General features: G+C 33.3%; 1 protein-coding gene across 1 annotated transcript; it reads right to left on the minus strand.

Annotated features, from left to right (window-relative positions):
* Positions 1-2,174: 2,174 nt before the first annotated feature.
* LOC127702455 (uncharacterized) lies at positions 2,175-21,549 on the minus strand. The gene is made up of 8 exons (XM_052206659.1): positions 21,408-21,549; positions 14,378-14,461; positions 13,394-13,564; positions 10,289-10,483; positions 9,035-9,123; positions 5,720-5,983; positions 5,023-5,135; positions 2,175-4,763 (listed from the first exon to the last, which is right to left on the minus strand). Exons 2-8 carry the CDS (start codon positions 14,442-14,444, stop codon positions 3,587-3,589), a joined length of 2,076 nt encoding a protein of 691 aa, XP_052062619.1. The 5' UTR covers positions 14,445-14,461; positions 21,408-21,549; the 3' UTR covers positions 2,175-3,586.
* Between the last annotated feature and the right edge of the window lie 708 nt (positions 21,550-22,257).

Consider the following 22,257-nt stretch of genomic DNA (forward strand, 5'->3'; position numbering starts at 1 on the left):
TTTACTTTTCAGTATGAATTCGGATCAACAAAATTCTAAACCATATGTGTTTGATCGCTTATCAGAGGATATCAGCAAGCACAATGAAAAATCTACACTGCAGAGAATATCGAATGCTTCCGGTATTTCAGTTCAAAATACGAAATTTACCAGCAGGCCACAAAAACAATGTCAATCACTCCAATGGAGTAAGTCAAAACTTGGACAAACCATATTATATGGGAAAACAACACACCAACGACACTTAGAAACTAAGATTGCAAACATTGAAAGACAGAAGTTACAGTCTATTAGAAACATGGAATGGAAACAATTAGATGTGTTCCGTTCTCTCGCAAACTCTAAACTTAAAGATGTAAAAGAGAAAGAAAATATCGGAGCAGCGTTTCAGACTTCAATTGAGAGAAGAAAACGTCAGTTTATAGCAAAACAATCAAGGAGTGGAGTTGTTAATTTTCCTAGTTTGTCGTCTTCGCATTCTCTTGTATCGAAAAGTGGTAACTTTTCAAATGTGCAAAATAAAAATCAGGAAAAGCATTTAGAAGAGTAAAAGACTGGTAATTTATCTCCAATTGTAGGACAAATATTAATGTCGAATTCATGTCGTATACATATGCAATCATATTAAAATGTGCTATATTTGCCTTCCATTCTTGTATTCAATGATGTCAGAAGTTCTAACCACAACATACACTTTACTTTTAGTGCATTGCTAAGAACATTTTACATGACCCATAATGACATCTAGTATCTTACACTAACGATATGGCTGTTCCGAAGGCTTCTGTTACTGTCAAAATTTGAATATTTCTGTGCTATATTACAAAACATTATAACCGTGTTACGTGGTTGTTTGTAGCCTACCATCCAGTGGCAAAAATTCCTTGAATACTCAGGTCGACTGAATAATAATTTTTTTTCTTGTAGGAAGTGTTAGAGGAGAGACAAAAAAGTAAAATAATTTGAATGCCACTGAGAAACAAGGACATCTCATATGATATAAAAATTTGATTAACAATTGCTCACAGACGAATCGGCCGATTCGTTAAAGTGCAGTTTGACATCCAAATACAAACTAACACCCATCAACACTGACCTTCTTACTGGCGGATTCTCACTGACCAGACCCCTTACATAGCTCTTTTAGACATTATTCCTTTTCAATACAGTTTCCAAAGGATTGTTACTTCAATATGTCGATCAAAATGGAAGCGAGAAATATAATGCATATTTTTTTATTATGGCCACATCCCCCATGCATAAAGTGCTTTGTTATATAATCATTTACATTTTGAGGATATCCAAGAACTGTTAACGACTTTTATTGTAACAGATACATGTTTGCGTGTATTCCTATTCAGCTGGGTTTGAGCCGATTTATGTTCGCTATTTTATTACTTTATAATTCTACCCTATAAGAGCATATTCCAATGTAACAAATTCGACTATTTATATTCGCGTTATTTTTCTATTCGTGAAGGACGCCAACATAAGTTAGTTTACAGTATACTCAGTGTGTTTTTTCTTTGATATTTGATGACGAGAATACACGTTTTGATAAAAATAAGAAGAAGTTGTATGATTGACAATGAGGCAACCATCCACCAGAGACCCAATGGACGTGGGTGTACGCAACTATAGGTCACCATACTGCCTTTAGCAATGAGAAAAAACCCATACCGCGTACAGTAAGTTATAAAAAGCCACGAAATAACAAAATGAAAAACAATTCAATCATGAAAACAAATATGATAGACAGCAACCAACGACAAACACTGAATTACAGGCTACTTACTTCGGACAGACATATACAGAATGTGACGGTGTTAAATGTGTTTGTGGGTGTCCAGTCCTCTCACAACATGGGACAGTGTTGTAAAAGCACAATATACGAACAAACTGTAAAAATCAGTTTACAAAGGCTTTATTCCACAGTTCGACCCAAATCGCAAAGAAAACACAAAAAAAACTACTAACCAAAAGACAAAAAGCACCAACCTAAGAGTACACATACTTACTGAAAACTAGTCCAAAGCCAATTGCAACATGTTTCACAGACCAAAAAGACGACACAAACATGAACTTGTGTAATGCCAAAATAAAAGTATCGACATGATTAGGACCTTTAAAATTATCATTCTGATATGTATGGCCTACTACGATGAAATTGAAAGTAAAATATATTACTTTATTCAAAATAACATATATATGAAATAAACTAACAGCTTTTAGTTAAACAACGAAAAACACAAAAATGTAATTCAAAAACAAAAAAATGCAATAAAGAATATATATGCTGCAATATGCAACATTATATTGTTTCTTTTAAAAAAATATTTACAAAATACACATATGAACTGAGGCGGCCACTTTTGAGAGCAGAGACGGACAATTGCATCCTTTCCATAACGCCTGAAGTTTACCGCCCACTTTTTATGCACATATACATCTGTATTTTCAAATAACCGCGTAGTAATAGGAAATGAAAATGACGACAGCGATTTATGAATGAAGCTTAAGGTTATAAATGATAACTGCACTTAATAAATTTTATAATTTAAAGCTTGGTTTGCCTTTACTTAGATTCTCTTCGGAAGCTTTTTCAACTGTACTTATCCGTTTACATCCCGGACCTATATTTAAGGATAACATTGCTCCGAAGTAAGTAAAAGTAAACTTTGTATATCCTCCTGTTGCTGCTAAAAAGAGGTAAAACAACATAAAACTTTTTATCTATAACTCATAAACATGCCATGTGAATGCGAAATTATTGTATTATCTTGTTGGAGTAAATGATAGATAGGTCCCAGCTGCGAACAACGTTTTCCTCCGTCATGAATCTTCATTGGAAACATATGATAAAATTCTTAAATTAAAAAAAAAATGAAGTTAAAGAGCGACGATTCTGAACATAACATGATCGCGTCAAGCTTGATACCAATAATTTGAGGCATACATTCGTTGCATCTGTAAAAAATGAATAAAAAAATCCTAGCTGGATTAATTTTTTTTTCAGAAAGATCTACAATAATTGTCAACAGTGTTAACATTGTCCTTTTTGTGTGGAAAAACGGCAAAAAACCAAGATGACCACCATCACTGTAAACAAGATAAAATTGTTCTATAATCATGATAATACATGATTATTTTTGTGAGGTAAAATACTTAACCTGTATTGAATAACATCTCATGATTATAACTTCACAATAAAGGTAAACGGTATTATCATTGTCCATTTTTGAAGTTGGTAAACACACACACACACACACACACACACACACACACACATACACACACACACTTAATAAAACAAAGTAAAAAAATAAATAAAAACAAAATAAACAAAAAGCATGAAAAAGTTGAAAATACATGCAGTTGGTTAAACAATTTCTAGATTGGAACATTATATGACACCGTTTCAATTTGAATTAATTTTCTTCTTCCGTATAGGCTTTGATAGATTTTACTGCTAAATATACATATACTATATTTTGGTTTTTAGAAGGTTAAAATATTGCTAGTATTACTCTGATACAAGTTAAAATTGTTGATTTGCAGATGAAAAAGTTTGATAAAGTTACATTTCTCAGTCTTCATCTTTTTTAATACTCTTTTTAAGTTCATCTATTGCCCCGTCAAAATCAAAAAACAAACTCTCTCGAACTCCCTTTTCTTTGTAAACCTTTTCCATCTCGGCTCGCATTGGCGTAGAAGAAACTTTGCTTACGTCCGGTAAAGGACACAAAATGTTGCTATCCGTAACTGTTTCAGCTAAGCCTGGTGCTTCTCTAGATATAGCTGATGAAACAGCTTTTATTTTTAACCAACTACTCTCTGCTTCTGTTTGTTCGTCTGTATCATCGTCTATTGGTGTATTTACTTTTTGAAGTAAAGATTCAAAGTTGCTCATCAACGATTTTGCATAGTCAAATATTTCTGTCTGAGCAGTTTCTTGTTTGTCTGCCATATCACCATATGTGTTCATCAGTTTCTGAAGCTCTGACTGACCCTCCCTCATTGCATTAGCTGACCCACCCGAATTTCCATCCAGAGCAGCTTTTGCGGCTTTACCTAACACTTCTTCCGAAAGCATTCGAGCATCATTCTTGTAGTGTTCGGTGATGGCTTTCCCGCCCTGTACTCTACCTTCTGTGAGAATGTCACTCTTTGTTATTGTTTTAGTAATTGTTTTCCTCTCTCCAGAAAATCCAGAATATTCCACCTTAACTCTCAAAACTTCCTCTTCAAAAGCTTCCTCCAGATCAAGACCGATACCAATATGCCTTGTAGAAGCTGCTGGTATGTCGTAATAAAAGTAAGCCTTTGCAGTTTTTGGACCGCGGGAGGATTGCCCGTGAGTTCGTACTTTATTATCCTGTGAACAATCCTCATTAATAAGAACGGCGCCATTCACCGACTCTATGTAAACAGACACATTCCAAGCAACGGCCGCTTTTCTCATAAGAACCGGAAGGAAAAGGTCAGTTTCTGTATTTGAATTGTCAACATCCATGTCTATTGTATAAAAAGCATCACTGCTGCAGAACTTTGATAAGCAGAACATAATCTCTGACGCTGATTTTCCCAACACGACAGTAGAAATAGAAGCCCATTGGTTAAGAGATTCGTCGAGACCAAACGAAAGTTGCCGAATCTTTTCTCGGACTTCATGTACAAGTTTACTTGGTTCCTGGGTTCCAGCATTCACTTCACCATCCGAGAAGACTATAATAGCATTTCTGTAGTGAAGCAAATCACGTTTCCTGCAAGAATAAATCATATTTTAGTATTTGAATCGGTGTCAAAAATGTGCAATAGTTAATCAGTTTAGTTTATATCGGTCTTGAGAATTGGTGTACATGGCCGAATTTCGGCATAGGATGTTTTTGAATGTAAATAATGAAGAATAAGGATAATTTCAGATACATTTATAACATATTTAAAGACTGACTACCACAAATTCATAATAACTCATTCAATATTAAAAAAGTAAATTTCGAAAAATACTACCGACATACTAACCCTGAACTGGCATCTCTAAATACTTCCAATGCTTTAGACAAACCAGCACTGAGGTTTGTCTTGGTTGACAAGAAACTTTTGTCTAAAGTGTCTAGTTTTGATTTCAGACGATCCTTTAAAAAGCAAAAAATTAATGAAAATTAACAATACAGTAGTACGAACATTATGTTCAGTAAACCTATAGTCCATAAACTGTCAATTGGCCAAAAAAGACAAAACTATTACCGTAAATGTTTTCAAACAAAACAGTAGGATTGAATAGATACCATGAATCCGGAAAAATTCTGTAATCATATCTACAATTTAGTATTTCATTCGAACGGCACAAAATACTAAATAACTTCCATACATATGATATCTATTGGAGAAAAAAAAAATGATGGATTAATTGATTGGTTGAAAATATGCATCAAAACTAGAAATATATTTATAATATCGTGAAATATCTTTAAATTTTAAGTTATTTTCCCGAAAACAAATCTCTTTTCAAAGAAATCTCTTTCTAAAGCCTTCGCCGTTTGTATCAATGACGTCACCATATAATCAACGGAATGCTGCCACTGTTCGTATGCGATATATAGGCCGATTGATTGTGAACAGCTAAATATCAACAATATGAAAACCATGTATGACATTTAATAACATTTTTACAATACGTTGTATGCTGTATAGCATATGTATAAAAATGGACACGCACCCTGCTTTCGTGTGTAATTTCTGTCATGGGCAATAATACATCTGCATTTTCCCCAAACGTTACAAGGCCTGCAAAATCACCATCATCTAATGACGTCACCATATTTTTTGCAAATCCTTTAATTCTGTATAGCTTGCTGTATCTCCGTCTTCTTCCTGTTTTGATTCCCATGCTGCCGCTTACATCAACCAATATCAGAATACGAGTTTTAATTGGATTAACTTCGTTCGTATGTTTCGTTGTTATCTCTGCAACTATTTTTCCCTGAAACACAAAATATACAAGTCAGCAATAATGTGAAAAAATCGGAAAATGAAAAAGAAATCTGTAAGTAGTTTTCTCCAATCTTTTATATACATTCAATCAACACTACACGGTACCAATTTTACTGCTGCAGTGGATGTGACAAATAACGTCTCTTCAGTGATGCCAGAGGCCAAAATATTTGTAAATCCAAAGTAATGCAAACGTTGAAGAACTAATAACACAGAAAATGACCAAAAGTATAGCCATGTTCGGATAAGGAATCTCAGCTTGAACGATTGAGATATCATTTCCATAATTTCAAATGATTTCTTGAGGTTTAGAGCTGCAAAAAAAAAAGAAAGAAGCAATATCCTTAGTTTTATGCAAACGCCGAAGTACTGAGCTACTGTGCTGGTGCTATCCTTGTGGACTTACAGTCCATCATCGGAGGTATCGACAGAATGATAGTATTAAATATTAACGAGTCCAATTTAATTACTCAAAAGGTATGTATCAATTTATTTTCAAGACTAGAAATCTAAAAATGTACATGAATTAATGAGATATTTTCATTATGCTGCTTATGTACTAGACCGGCATGCGTCGTTGGCCGAATAGCAGCAAATTTTGATTAAATTTTCAAATTCTTGTATTCAATCGGACCGCGACCAACCGCAGTCGAGACATCCAGTATCTTATTCTTCCGACGATTTTGATAGGACAGTAACAAAGCGTGGTCGACGAGTGAAGACGACCAGTATTTTCCGTACTCTTCAATCAACAGTCACATAAACATAGTTTAACCCCTCCACATTCCATATGTGCCTGTCCCAAGTCAGGAGCCTGTAATTCAGTGGTTGTTGCTGTTGATCATATGTGTTTTTGTTAATTTTTTTGTACAGTTCTTGTGGTGTTCTGTTGCACCACTGTCCCAGGATTAGGTGGAGGGTTGGGCGCCCGCTAACATGTTTGACCCCGCCCGCATTCTGTATGTGCCTGTCCCAAGTCAGGAACCTGTAATTCAGTGGTTGCCGTTTGTTGCTGTGTTACATATTTGTTTTTCGTTCATTATTTTGTACATAAATTAGGCCGTTAGTTTTCTCGTTTGAATTGTTGTACATTTGTCATTTCGGGGCCTTTTATAGCTGACTATGCGGTATGGGCTTTGCTCATGGTTGAAGGCCGTACGATGACCTATAGTTGTTAATTTCTGTGTCATTTGGTCTCTTGTCGAAAGTTGTCTCATTGGCAATCATACCACATCTTATTTTTATATATAGATCTTTGAGGGCTTAAAACCAAGGTTACATAAACTGAACAACTAAGTACAGAATAAAATGGACTCTTTCTATGCGCTCACTCGTCAAGAAACTTCATATTGCGACTTGCAGCTGATATTTTACAATATTACATATGGTGTAGCATTACTTTTTTTTCATTGGTTATTACGACCACGTGATTCAAAGGGTATTCCATGTATCCGAAGCCTTGTTTTTATTTTCAAGTATATTGACGCTATGTTTCTATTTATATATATATTGACGAGCAATATCAAAAATGTTGCAAAATACAATGTAAAATACACAGAAAGATCATTGAAGTACATGTACATTTCCATAATACACTATGTAAAATATAAACTAAGGACTTTCACTCATCAGTCAAACCGTTATATATAACGTATTGAACTCGTCAAGAGTTCATAATTGATAAATATCAATATGATGAAAATCTGAAACTCGATTCTTCGGATTGTATTTACAAGTTTTTCATGGTAGAAACAAAAGTGTTATTTGCAAACCGGAAGAGGACCTGATAAGTTTAGACTATACCGCCAAACTTATTAATGTCGGGTCAAACATTATAACGTCTATGAAACGTCCGCGTCAAAGTTATTTCAGCCGGGCCAAGTATAGTTGACGTCAAAAAGTCGTGATATGCTATAAACATTAAGAGCTGGGCAGGGTGATATAGAAACAGGGAAGATGATAAATCTGGCTTTGAAAAAAGCATGATTGAGGTTAATCTTTAATTGAGGAATGATTTTTATAAACGTTTTTCTAGCATTAAAATCCTTGAATTGAGTAATTGCATGGTTGTGAATTACTTTAAGTAATATAGCAAATATCTCATGCATAGTCAGGACGAAAAATAAATAAAAACGTCCAGGAATCCAAAAAGTAGGTTCTGTAAAGTGAGTCGTCCGGGATGAAGGGCAATAAATTTGGACAACCGCTGTAAAAAGAGGCTAATACTATGTTGGATAGGGACACAAACTTTGTTTTGCAACGAGTCACCCATGAACTCGACTACGAAATTGATAATATTTTTACCATGTTTGCAGCTGGTTGATCAGGATTATCTACCTTTGATCATTTACTTTTTAATATATCTATATATTATATTGTTTTCCTCTATTCTTCATCGGCTTTGGCTATATTATTTTATTCCCGTTTTTGTTTCATTGCTAATCAGACTTATGTACTTAGCTTCAAAAACTTGTGGTACAGAGCGAACCCGATGATTTCATTTTAGCAAACGCGTGTAGTACAAACTAAAATCAGTGAGGGTTGACAAGGGGTGCTCATTTCCCAAATCCCCCTTTTTCGTAAATTTTCCCCACTTTTCACTTATTCCCTTCTCTATCCCAGATCCCACTTTTTTTACCCCTATTTCCCACTTCCCAAAAGCGTTTTACCCCTCACGTTTTTTAATGTCCGAGTATTTAGAAATGATTTATTTAACTACAATATGTCAAAGGCCTCAATTGATATTTGTTATAAATGAGGCCGTCAGAAGTTTCACATTTTTCATGTCGGAGCCTTTCATAACTGACTATACATTATGGGATTTCCTCATTGTTGAAGGGTGTACGGTGACATATAAATGCATACATCAACTTCATTTGAACTCTGTCGGATATTTGTCTCATTAGCAGTCATACTCCTTGTCCTTTTTGTATAGTGTTAGTGAAAGTTGTTTAATTATACACACGTCTAATCCGTTACCTTGGTAATTTTATGTTATACAAAAAGACATATTTATGTACTGATAATTTTTTATCCATACTTTCCCATCTTTCTCCAAACAGTAACACTGTAGATCAACCTCTCCGGACCCATTTATTTCTCTAATAGGAGGCGGTAGTTCACGAGCTTCTGATGAAAAAAAAATTACATTTTTTATTATAGATCCGAAAGTTTGTTCATAAATTTGCCAAAATATATGATACGTGGACTGCAATAATAACGATTAACATAAAGACACAACAAATATGCTATATAGCTCAACAATATTGAAAAACTACAATACCCTTATTTATCACATACTGGTATAAAATATTACCAAAATTTTACTGTTCAATAACATTTAAAAATATTAAAAGGCTATGAAAGGATTACTGGGTTTATTGACCAGATCCCTAAGAATTTCCTCAGCAGGCTGATTTAAAGGAACCGTTATTGACTGCTTCCGGAATGTTATCACATGCCTTTCCGTTAATTTCCGTGACGTTTATCACATGCAACTTCGTGCATTTCCGGAAATTTGTTCGAAAACGACAACACGGAAAACCGCAAGTAATTTAAAAGACTTTTCACAAAATGGTTGAGGAGCAAATTTCAAACTAAGAACATGATAATTGTTGTGACAAGATAAATAAAATGCTTGTAATATCAATAAAAACAATTAAAGTTGAGAAATTTGTATTTGGTTGTCTGTAAATTATTATCTAAGAATTCATAGAAAGACAAAATTTTAATTAATAGTTCTTGTCTGTATTTCTGCTGCTGAAGTATATGATAAAAAGATCATTACATGTCATTTTTCATATCAGACCCTTTATCGGCCCTCGTTCATGATATCAGCCCTCGAGCCTGCGGCTCTTGGGCTGATATCATGACCTAGGGCCGATAAAGGGTCTGATATGAAAAATGCCATGTAATAATCTATACATATAGAAGTCGACGGACATCTGAGGGCTACAGAGTATATATGATGTATTTGGACCTTGTTTCCTTTCAATCCTGGCAACTACTGATGAGACAGATAACAAAGACAGCATACACTTGAAAACATGTTTAAAACAATCAAAATTTGTGTGTCATGCACGAAGCCTTTCAATTCTGAGTTTTTTTTCTGTATTTGAATGCTGATTACTATGCACATTTAAAGGTCGTTGTGATAAAAAAAAATGGTCATGGAGAGAAAAAAAATAGAAAGCACGTTATTTGTCATTATGGTCGTTTGATTAAAGATATCATTTGTTCAGCAACAGATAATCAGACCGTACAAACTGAATATAAAAATTAAAACTTTACTAACCGGATGATCGACTTTTAGCTTTGGTAGTTAGATTTCGGATAATCGCTTTTTGTCCTGTTTTCAGGCCAAGTCCATTAATATCATCTTCTGATAAAGCTTGCAAAGTAACCATATCAGAAATTTCTTCTTCCTCTAGAAGTTTTATTGTCGCTTCTTTCACCCCTTTGATTTTCAGCAACTCTTCGAACGAAAGATCTATAAAAAATATGAAATGAAAAGTGATGCTATGTTTATATGAGTTCTTGTCAGTAATTCCTAAGAACAGTAGGTAGAATGAAATGTTATCACGCAAGATATATAAGATTGTAGTATTTTAAACTATAGTTTAATATGGTTACGTCCGTGGTTTTAAAATTTAGTTGGTAACAAGCTCTACTGGGGGTGATTTTCGTGACGTATTATTTTTTAGGAGTAGAACCACTAATTCATACCCAGTCTAATTGCTGTGTAGCATTTACTAAGCAGAGTGGGCATGAATTAGTTTTTGCGGTCTTTTCACCTTTAGTTCAACTTAGATATCAGCTATATTCTATGAAAACTGTATCTTGTTGAACTGTTCTTTTAAATGTATAATTTTATACGGATATAATGGATTACTGGTCCCCAGAAATAAAAAAACGCAGGGACAGAAATTGTACTAACATACAATTGTCCTGACAGCTGAACTATTCTGTTTGATATCAAATCAATCCATCTTTAGGAAGTTTGCTTAAATATCTAACAGAAGTAAAAAAAAAATACGCAAAAGAAATGTGCGCGAAAAAGGGACTGTTTCATGTATGTAAGGCCTCCTAATTAGATCTAAACATAAGTATTGGTTAAATACCTTGATAGATCGTGTTCATCTTTCTTCTTCTGTAATTATCAATATATACAACAATGGCTGAGATGAGGAAAGATTGAGATATAAAAAAAGGTTTTTCAGTTTTCATATCTATGGATCCTCGTGGGTGATTATTTATTTTTTTTACATCCTCGTGTGTGATTATTGTTACTTAATGGCTCTGTTAAAATTCACAATTTGCGATTTAGAGCTTGATACAGTGTTTACCTAATGGTATGTTGAACCCCCGATATGTCTTTCATATACTTTTTTTTTATATCGCTTAGTGATTGTCTCATGGGCACAAACCCCTGTATTAAGAAATATCGTTAATATAGAATGAAATATCGTGAATATAGAATGAGTGATGTTTCCCAAAGACCAACAGTAAACCAATTGGAAGTTATTTATACAGATTTTATAAACATTCAAATAAGATTTACAAATCACCAGAAGTATTCACACTGCAAACGGAAATCGTTTTTTTTTAAACTTCGAATCCGATGAAATTAAAGTACTAAGAACACTTAATATTATCACTTGGCACAAGCTTTAAATTTCCTTAAATACATATTATTAATGACGGCATGAGTATGGTACAAGATCAGTTTAAAGTACAGGATACATCGCAGGAAAATAGCACTTTTAATTTGAAAAATGTAATGAACGTTTTATTTTCACAAAATAAAATCAAGTATTATGGTAGAAATGTCTATTTTTTTTAAAGTTAGGTTTTGATATATGTTCTGTCCAGTCAGTTGCACCACAGCTTGATAGAACCCGTGTGAATCAATAAAGTTAGCAGATATATCATGAGAATTAAAGGACGATAAGCATTTACATGGAAGTTGACTGGGCCCAGATGTAACTCGTTGTTATTACTGTATAGATGAAGATGAGTGAAAGTCATATGAAACGAACTTCTTGTAATAAAAATCTAATCTCAATTATTGAACCAACGCATGCATATATACTAAACTAAGTCCAGTATGCACGGTTTTTTTTTAATTTATTACAAATCTATGACGTATTATCGAAAAAAAACCATTTCATTCAGTGATTGTTGTTTGCAAGTAAATTAACTTACGAGTTTGGTGAGAAGTTTACCCAACCTGGTGACATTTATAAACAATCAACACAGAGCATGTAGAGCATGTGAAAAATAAGTGAATTGAAAGAGCCATGATATTTTTTTTAATATATTTTCCATGCGTTTCCATTAGTTAATCAAACTTTTCCTTAACAGGTGTTAAATGATTTGGTGTATTTAATTTGTTCTTTAAGAATCAATTACTAAGTTACTATTTATCTACCAGTGCACGTTTGTTTACATTCTTTCATCACGGTTTTCCCCTCGCACTTGCGTTGTGCGGTGGCCGAAGTTCTAACGAGAGGTCTCGTAGTTAAGGTCACTGCGTACGTTAAACCATCAGCTAATTAGAGTACGGGAAGACAATAATTCAGTAGAAGTACATTTATGAAGATTTTGATAATACAAACGAATTTCTTTTACAAGAAAGTTGACGTACACTTGTTTTATAGTAAGACTTAGCCATGCAAGTATATAAAACATATCCAACTTTTTTTTAATTTGAAGTTTCATATGACTTTAAAGTACAACCAGTGTCTCTGTACTGAACTTATTGATGATGGTGCGAAAGAAACACGACGAATAATAACCTTTTAGAACTAAAAAAAAACGTAAAATAAAAAATTGAATAATACGTTCTGCAAAAATAATAAATTGAATTGAGGATAGTTAATAAAGGGGATGGATGGAAAACAATCAATGCAAAGCATATGCCTTCAGGGAGTAAACCCGTAAAATTATGATTTAACTACCACTTTCCATGAACAATGATTGATTACCACTCTTTTTAAATCTTAGGAGACCAAATTATTATAATATTGAGGACATTAAAACGAATCTTTGAGTTAAGTCAACGAAAGATAGGATAAACTAATCGACTAAGCCTATGTCGGGAAACTATTCAACTTTCACTTTCAAAACCTTTTCGACTTTATCTTAATTGCGTATGGGGGAAAGGGGGGGCAAGCGTCAAATTTAGATCAATATAATATTTTTCCAGAAGATTTGTTAAAATATCCAGATGCATATTGACATCCCTTAAACTGTAACAATGAAAATTGTTTATTACAGATGTCTTTATTTTATTAGAAATAATGAAGATCCATTAATTAGATTTTCAAGAATTCTTTTTCAATTTAAAAGACTAATAATTTTTGTACTGAAGCTTTTTATTGAATATTTTTTTCTTTACCTTCAACAGCTCCGCCATTTGAACTATTCGAACTGCTTGAACTGTGTTTTGACGATGAACGTTGGGAATTAGATGAACCTCTTGAATGGGGCGAACCTATAGATCCACGACCGTCCGAAAAGCTTCTTCGTGGTGGTCTCATCGGAACACAGTCGTCTTTGTCTTGATTCACTGTGAGAAAACAAGGAATAATTCACCATTTATTTCATCACGAAGCATTACTTTTTGGTTTATTATATGCAATACTTGATTCCAAAAAACAAAATTTGAAATCAAAACACCTGAAGAAAAGTGACAATGATGTAACAGCTTCTATCCATTTTTTCAAATGCAAAACTGTCCTTTAAAAAAGATCCTAAAAACTTCAAAATTAAAATAAACTTGAAAACTGTGCATGCCGAAAAAGGATGTGCTTTCCCTGCGCAGAACCAATCTCCAATCAGAAAAGCTCATGAACAAATCTGAAAAGTTAAAATATAGAACGATTGGGAACATAAATATAGAAAAGGCCTAAATAAAAAGCCATACATGTAAAAGGTCAACTTTGCCGTAGGGAGCTGCAATCTTAGTTTTTTTGCATATTTGTTTTATAATTTTGTGAATTTGAAATTTACACCACACCAATACTGAAGCAATGATTAATGGATGCATGGATAGTAAAATATGATTACTAATAAGCGTTTTTGCAATTATATGCCGTGTTTAAAAATACCGTTGAGCTTCTTTTTCATTAGCATACTTTGAGTGACTGTACTATTGATAACTTGTTCTCACTATATACAAGTTGATAATTCTTTCAAGTCACGTGATTTCGAGCTTGGTAAAACATCTGTCAATCATTAACGTACAGCAAAATATCGTTAAATCTTAAAATGAAAAAGAGTATTGAAAAGTACAAACACACACACTGTTAGACATTTTAATTGTATTATTAAACGTTAACTTATGATCTCACTTCACACCTTTCACAAATTTATATCTCACCTGGAATTTGCCTAAGTGATATGTATTCATCGGCTGCGTCTTTGTATTGGTTAGTTGCACCCGCCATTATTTTGTTATCGCAAGCTTGAAATATAAAATAAGTATCAATGTCAAGACAAATATAGTCACGTTTTCAAGATTTAATTTATCTTGGTACATATTTCAAATCATTCTCAGAAACAATGTTGAGGGAAGAAATGGCAAGCTTTCCAAGAAATTTGTAAGTGGCTTGGTCGTGTAAAAACGATACTACTTCTGGGATGGGAATTTTTTTGAAAGATCATAGGGGATATCATAAGATTTTTTGGGGGTTAAACTAAGCATACAATAAACAAGATTATAACGATATAATGGTATTGAACGTGGGGGAAGCTACTGATCTATACGGAATACAGCATTTAAAATATCAAGGGTATACGAAGGACCACAGGGAAAGAGTGAACTCCGCGTACAGGAATGGAGAACCAATTAAAGTGTGGGAATGTAATAGAATTGACAAAGACCTTGACAAATACTGGATCCGAAAGCATTACCATGATATGTTCTGAACGGTGAACGTGATATAGGGACTTTTTCGTGGTGAAGGAAGGAATTTATTACGGTGAATACACAGTAAGGTAAACACTAAAGGTTTAGTCAAAGGTTGTCCTAGCTGTTCGTTTTCTATATATTCTAGACATTCTCGTGCTTCTTCTTTTTCGATCCAAAATACACGCTTTGCAAATGGAGTAAATACAAAAAGTCTGGCACATTAATGACCGTTTAAAAATTCATCGGAATGCATACTTGCGTACCATTTTCACTTGTCTACATAGTCCGATAATGACGAATATTTAACGTTGCTTCGGTGTGTCTGATGAACAAGACTGTCTAATTTGTTTTTATACACGCGTGTAATTCTGCATCTCGTCCTTTAACCCTTTGATTGTTTGGTTTGCGCTTTTGTTGACAGATACTATCCATTTCATGGTAAATGAAGGCAACAGTAGTATACCGGTGTTCAAAACACTTGAAGTCAGCGAACACGTTGTATGGTACTCTCATTGAAGACTTCAATCTTAATTGCTTTCTTGTTCTAGCAGTATTTCAGATGTTTCAAAAGACCTATTTAGGAATGAACAAATTCAAACATCTGGGACAATAATAACTGCCATGGTAATTACCAATTGTTTATCAGACACAAGACGAGACATATTCTTGCAACAGTTCTTGGAAAGGGTTTGTTTTCATTGCTTTTGACGATAGTAATATTTTTCTTGGAATCTAATGCCTTGAGAAGAGAAGTGAAGATGGTCCTTTCGGTGTTTTATATATTTGCTGAATTGTAAAGTACAACTCAGAACGTGTTTGAATAGGGATCATACCACACCCTACCCTTCTCAAAACCCCTTCCCCAAAGCATCTTTGCACATAGCTCTTCCATATTGGTCACTCATGGTTAACACTGAAGAATGAAAATAAGCCATATCTTCTTCCTCACCTGCTGTACAAGGATGAGTTGTTTCAATAAAACTTTTGATTCTATGTCGATCTTTACGTGTCTTTGTTTGCTTTAATGTACCTTTCTATGTATATTACCATTATATAATAGTTTTTCGATTCCTATTCTAAGTTTATAGTTTAATCGTTCCACATAGTACTCTGCACTCTTTGGTTTTTCCAATTTCTAAGTGTAGGTCGCTTCCTTCCCTCTTTTAACTACCATAATATCTTTTCCTTCTCAAGCATCTCCTTTTCTTCGCTGATAAGATGCTGATTCTGTTCCGCCTAACTTAACACTTCTTATGTTGTGCTCTCTTCCTTGTATCTGTTTTACATCTTAATGCCATATTCTTACTTACTGTTAGAAATTCTTGTGTATTACAAATTTACTTTTTCTCATTAATTATCAACTTTAGTCGTAGTTTGTTTCTTGTTATGAATGAAATTTTCTTTACATGCGAAAGTGATAATTTTTTGCGTATGCGTTTTGAAAAAAGATTGTCAAAGAATCTTCAAGGATACACAGAATTCAGCTTAATATTATAAATTGCAATTATATATCTACGCTCATTACCCTATTAGAAATCATAACATTGAGAGAAAAGGAAACTGCGAAATTTTATTCACAAATGTACAGGAATGGAAGTCAACTTATAGGATTTTTAACCGGTTAAATAAATAATCCAGAATTTTGTGCCGTTTTGGTGATTAAAAGTTTGGCTATTGTACAATCTGATTGAAATCTAAGAACTCTACGTTCAGTTTTTTGTTTAAAATACCTTTCGGGGTCCTCCAATATAATTTAGGTAGACACAGGATCTGTAATGTAATCAGATTGGGTATCCGCTGGTTAGTCCTAATGATACACATCTTCGAAAAATGTAATAATTACGGAAACAGAAAGTAAAAAAGAGTATTGTCAGGAAAGCTGTATTGTTTATCAGATTGGCTATTGTAGAGGAAGTTTGGCTTATACATATGAGAAAATTATAACCTTTTGTTTAAACGTCAATCAGACGATATGCAAATTACTGGCTTAGCACCCATCTCTTTCACCAATAATGATAAGCATGTAGCCCCATCTCCTTATTGTTATGTTAATGATTTTGAATAGCCTCCCTTTACCCATAAGCTAATCTAACTAGAGTTAACATGGTTGAGGAGGTAAATAACTATGTTTAATCAATTCATTCATGAACATAAGAAGGTCAAGACAAATATAATTGCAAGTACAATGTATGACACACAGCAATGAACACGGTTCAAAACTATTCGCGAAAAAATCTAACAGGAGTTGTCGGCGAAGTCCATGTTGATATCAATATAGTTGCTCAAGTGCTATATCAGTTACAATGCTACGTGCATTGTTAGTCAAGTAATATCCTGCAAATAGGTAAAAAGCCTTATAAATACTACGATTTTTCCATTTTTTGGGCACTTGTCATACAAAATTATCCATATAACCTCATTTTTTTTCCAAATTATATGCGCACTATTTATTTCTTTATGGGCGTGAACGTTGAACGTCTCAAAAGTGAACTATTCCGTAAAATTTCGAGGCTTTTCAAAAGAAAAGTACATATGTCCTACCACTATTCAAGCCGTACTGGTAATTGCACTGTTCCTCAATTGCATACTATGAGGAGAAGAAAGAGATTATGTTTTCATTTCCATTAAATGAGCTTACAAGGGCATAGTTAAACATTATACATTATTTTATACAAAAACAATTAGGTTAAAAATACACACAGTTTGAACATTATATGATCTTATCTTATATCTTATAAATGTACATAAGCGGGGAAAATACACAGAATTCTCAAAAACGGACCACAATCTGCGGTTGAACTATTTAATTGTTGTTCAAACGAAACGACATGAAGTCTGTAAGGAGTTTATTTATTGATCATACATCTATTATATATGTATTTATTGGGGTCCAATTGGAAATTTTTTATAAATTTTCACGACGAGAACAAATTAACAAGAAATCAAAAAGGCAGGTCTACTAAGTGGGATTTCAAGATGAAAAGGCAGACATTTTTTTCTTGAAAAGGCCACCCATGGACTCTTCAAAGTGTTGTTGCAAAGCTTTTTAAAGGTTAATAGAGCACGACATTCTCCGTACACGAATCATCACGATTTAATGTTCCCATTCTGAACGGAAATGTGTACGTTTCTATACATCCCGTACAGTCAAACAGACGCCACTCTTATAGTATTGGTTGTACTGCCGAATGGGAGATGTCAATTGATAACCGTTTTTCTATATCCAGTCCACCCTTGTGGTTATCTTACATCTTAAACACCGTCTATCCGATCTAAATCTCTTTTCTAAACTTAAGGTCAATACTTTTGAAAGTATTACTCCAATTTATAATGTCATAAAATCCTTCATTTAGTTTTACACATGCAGGTTATGTATGAAACAAAGCAGTGCTACACTGTCACATTTTTTTTTAGTAAATTTACTCCTTAAATATACATATTTATCAGTGCAAAAATGCGGATGCTGTTCAAAAATTTTGAAAATTCAGTTGAAAATCCCAGATTTTCTATCAACTTTGAAAGAACTGCCTAAAATAGTACACATAATAAATGGATGTCATTTTCATATTCATATTTATTGAAATTCTAGACATTTTTTTTAAAAAGATTCATTGAATTACAACAAAATGAGACAAATTAAAATTTTGTGTCATATCTACGAGCTTGTGTCAGTATATACTTGTGTTCCCTAAATCCAAAGAAAATTACAAAAGCACAGCAACAACCCCGATTTAGTAGGCGGTTAAAGGTCACGCTCCTCAAAAGAATATTTATCTTGTATGGAAATACCGGTGTTCTAAGGAATGAATTAAATGTAAATAAACACAATTTGTAGCACTTCGAAAGTGATTACTTTTATCTGATTCTGTTTACGTTTCATATAAAATGTCGTGGGGACACACAAAATGTGTGTGAAAGCTTATAAAGGCAGTTGAAGAAGGCTAGTATGTATACGAGCATATGTATGACTGGCGCCCTTACTGAGATGGTGACCGTGTATTTTCTGTCATTTGCACTTCAATTTTTTCATTAATTTACGTTCTGTGCCTATTTTCACTGTTTAACATGCGTGTATACATTCTCGTACTAGTAACTTTGGTAAAAAAAACCTTTAGCTTGGCCTATATTGGAGTATTACATCTTGTATCATATATGATAATAACAGTAAAGAAATGTGGTATGATTGCTAATGAGACAACAATAATCTGAACTTGAGATGTCAAACTATTGCAATTTATCTCCAAATTTAAAATGTTTTAAAACAAGGAAAAAAGAGAAGAAAAATTCAAATGAAAACAATAATAAAGCTATTAGTTTTTCATCGAATAGATGCACAATGATACATTTGTGTTTACTATTTATAATATATGAACAATTGCCATTCTCTAGCTAGCGGCTAATAATAGCATAAATATATAAATATGTAATTTAAAAAAACTCCTTGAATAGTTAAATGGACGTTTTATATTTATATACTTCTGTAATGTACAATAGCTGAGGGTCTGGATGGGAAATCATTTCTATATTCTTTCGGGTTTTTTTTTATTTATAATTCCAATTTTCTTTATTCTTTATTTTTGTTATCCATTATTTTGTAGTCTTGATATTTTGGCCTCCATTATTCTTCATTCTTTATTTGTTGTCCATTTTTAGTCCGTTCTTTACTTTTTGACCTTTATTTCTATTTGGTAAACCCTTTATAGTTCGTCTAATATTTAAAACCCAAGATCGTCATTCTATACTAGTCATCAAACGTAACGATACACATGTTTGAACTCGAATTAATCATACATCCCAATAAATATGAAAACTGTTGAATTTTTCATTGAAAAACACTAATTTGCAAACTGGTTGCAAATGATTCAGAAAATTGTAAAATAAGAAAATAACATAAACGAAAATAACATAAACAAAGGGGTCCCATTTATATTACGGAAAATGATGGCGAAAATCGACACATTTCTAATATGAGGGTTGAGTATGAGGGTCTGGATAGTGTTTACATAAATGAACGATGTACAGAATGAAGATATCATCTAATTACAGAAAATTTAATAGTAAAATCATTTTCACGAGAATTTTACAGAATAAGAGCTATTATTAAAGACAAATTATGCCCTAAAGTTTATAGAATACAGAAATTAAGGACCCCCATCCAGACCCTCTAGTATTCAAATTTCTGCGAAAAAATTCAAGATTTTAATAGAATAAGTTTATGTTTCAATTTTAAGTTCTAATATCGATTTTATATGATATCTGCTGCTGCTTATGTGTTAGATTCGTTTGAGTACTGAAGATTAACATACACCCAACTGTGTTGTCGTCTGTTATCAGGAATGGGTCACCTTTGGTAGTACGTGCCCAAATACCCTCTTTGTTGATTTTATCAACGTTTTTGGTAAAACTGGTAGGTTCTTCTTGCGTTTGTTGTACATGGAAATCTTGCAAGATGGGAAAGTTTGTTTTAATATTAACTATCATCAGTTTATGTGGTCGGATGACAATTTGTTAGGTATACAAATTCAATATTTTTTTAATTTTACTTCTTTTTATCTGACTTATTATTATTTATTTTAATGTAATTCTTTGAAGAAGAAAAAACATATTACAAACAAACAGTGTATTATTTTTTTTTTGAATAATATACTTAAACAGTGTAAGAAATATGTTTTCTTTTTAAAAAATACAGGTAAATCTTAGGTGAATTCTTAATTAACCTTGATTGTTATAAAAACAAATTATTTATCAAAACATCTATTGTTATTTGCATGTGGGAATAGAAGGAATAGTGATTTTTAAAAAGTGGGAATAGGAGGAAGACACCGTTTTGCCTTCAGTCAATGGATTTGATGCGAAAACAACACTAACAATAAATATATTAAATCAATAAGACGGGTGTTTTTATTTTTGCTTGGTACCGTGAATCCAATTTAATGTATAAGAAAATGCACGGACTTGTGTCGTTTATTTAGTTGACTAGTATATTTCCTTATGTGCGTGTAATATCAATGGAATATATAAATGTATTGATCTTATTAAAAAACTATACTCGTATTTCAAGCTTCGTCAATTCAACTTGAGATTCATATCGTATCCGCTCATAAAACATCTCAAACTGCATTGATTATAGATAAAAGAATATGTGGAGTATACTTCAATGAGACATCAATTACACAAAAAACTAAGACACATAAGGTCAACACATGGTCTTTACTACACCAAATACCGAGTTGTCAATTATAGCATAGCTGGACTTGCCCGTCAAGAGAAAAGGTTCTGCAAATAAGTGAATTAGGCAAAATAAAATGAGCCTATTTAACATGCTTCTAGTGAGTAGAAAAAGGGGGGTTACATAAATAGCCGTCCTAAGAGTAAAACGAGAGAAAACCTTAATTGTACATGTAAAAAAGCTTACACACGTTTTCTTCTTAAATTGAAAAACATATAAAATTCAATAATACACATGAATATTTTTCGTAATATACGGAAATATACTTACTTATAGATAGTTTCACACTTTAGACCATGTACACAAGTGTCATCCAACTATTTCAAACAGTTAACTTCCTGTTGATCAAAATTTAAGATAAAATTACCAGTATGAATGTTCTCCCCAACAAGGAAGTATTTATTAATTATAAAGAACTGGGAACTTACGAAAGAGTTCTATATTTAGATACTTGATTTATTCGTGGTTAACAGTTTAAATGAACCTGTCTTTAAAAGTAAAAAGGTATTATCATAAAGCTTACTCGCAATTTATTCACAATTAATTTCGTTTAAAGAGATTTCTTAAAAAGGAGAAAAAACGGGCTGATTCAATGGACCGACTGTGCGAGACTCTCATTGTAAGTCAATGTTGTTAATGCACCCCCCCCCCCCTCGCAAATGTATGAAAACAATAGAAACAAGTTGCTCGGATGGTCCTGGTATTGAACTATTCCAACATTAAAAAACCTTTGCCATTCACTCCTACATACAAAGACTGATTGATTGATGTTTGCTTATATGAAAATAAGGGTATATTGCATGGATAAGGACAGAAATTTTGCCTTGCAACAGGACCATAAACGGACCCCTCAAAGAGTTGTTCGAGATTCTTAACGTTCAGAGAACGTGGGCCGGCACTTTCACTGCACGAGGCATCCGATTTAACGTCCCCATTCTGACCGGACGTGGCTGCGTACTTATATATCCCGCCCATCCAAACGGATGTTCCATTTTTGCAAAGGATTTACTGTCGGTCGTAAGAAGACCAAATTGACGATAATTCTATTCCTGGGTCAACTCTGGGGACTACTAATAAAGGGCATTATTGTTTGGGGCTACCTGAAGCCCCCTCCTGGATT

Source organism: Mytilus californianus, unplaced genomic scaffold, assembly GCF_021869535.1.
Source record: "Mytilus californianus isolate M0D057914Y unplaced genomic scaffold, xbMytCali1.0.p SCAF_5, whole genome shotgun sequence".
Classification (NCBI taxonomy): Eukaryota; Metazoa; Mollusca; class Bivalvia; order Mytilida; family Mytilidae; genus Mytilus; species Mytilus californianus.

Excerpts from the sequence above, each read along its gene's own strand:
- LOC127702455 (XM_052206659.1), bottom strand. The coding sequence starts at position 14,444 with ATGGCGGGTGCAACTAACCAATACAAAGACGCAGCCGATGAATACATA. Across the intron at positions 10,484-13,393 it reads AAATGGCGGAGCTGTTGAAG|ATCTTTCGTTCGAAGAGTTG; the intron begins GTAAAGAAAAAA and ends TATTTTTTATAG. Across the intron at positions 4,764-5,022 it reads TTTAGAGATGCCAGTTCAGG|GAAACGTGATTTGCTTCACT; the intron begins GTTAGTATGTCG and ends TTATTCTTGCAG.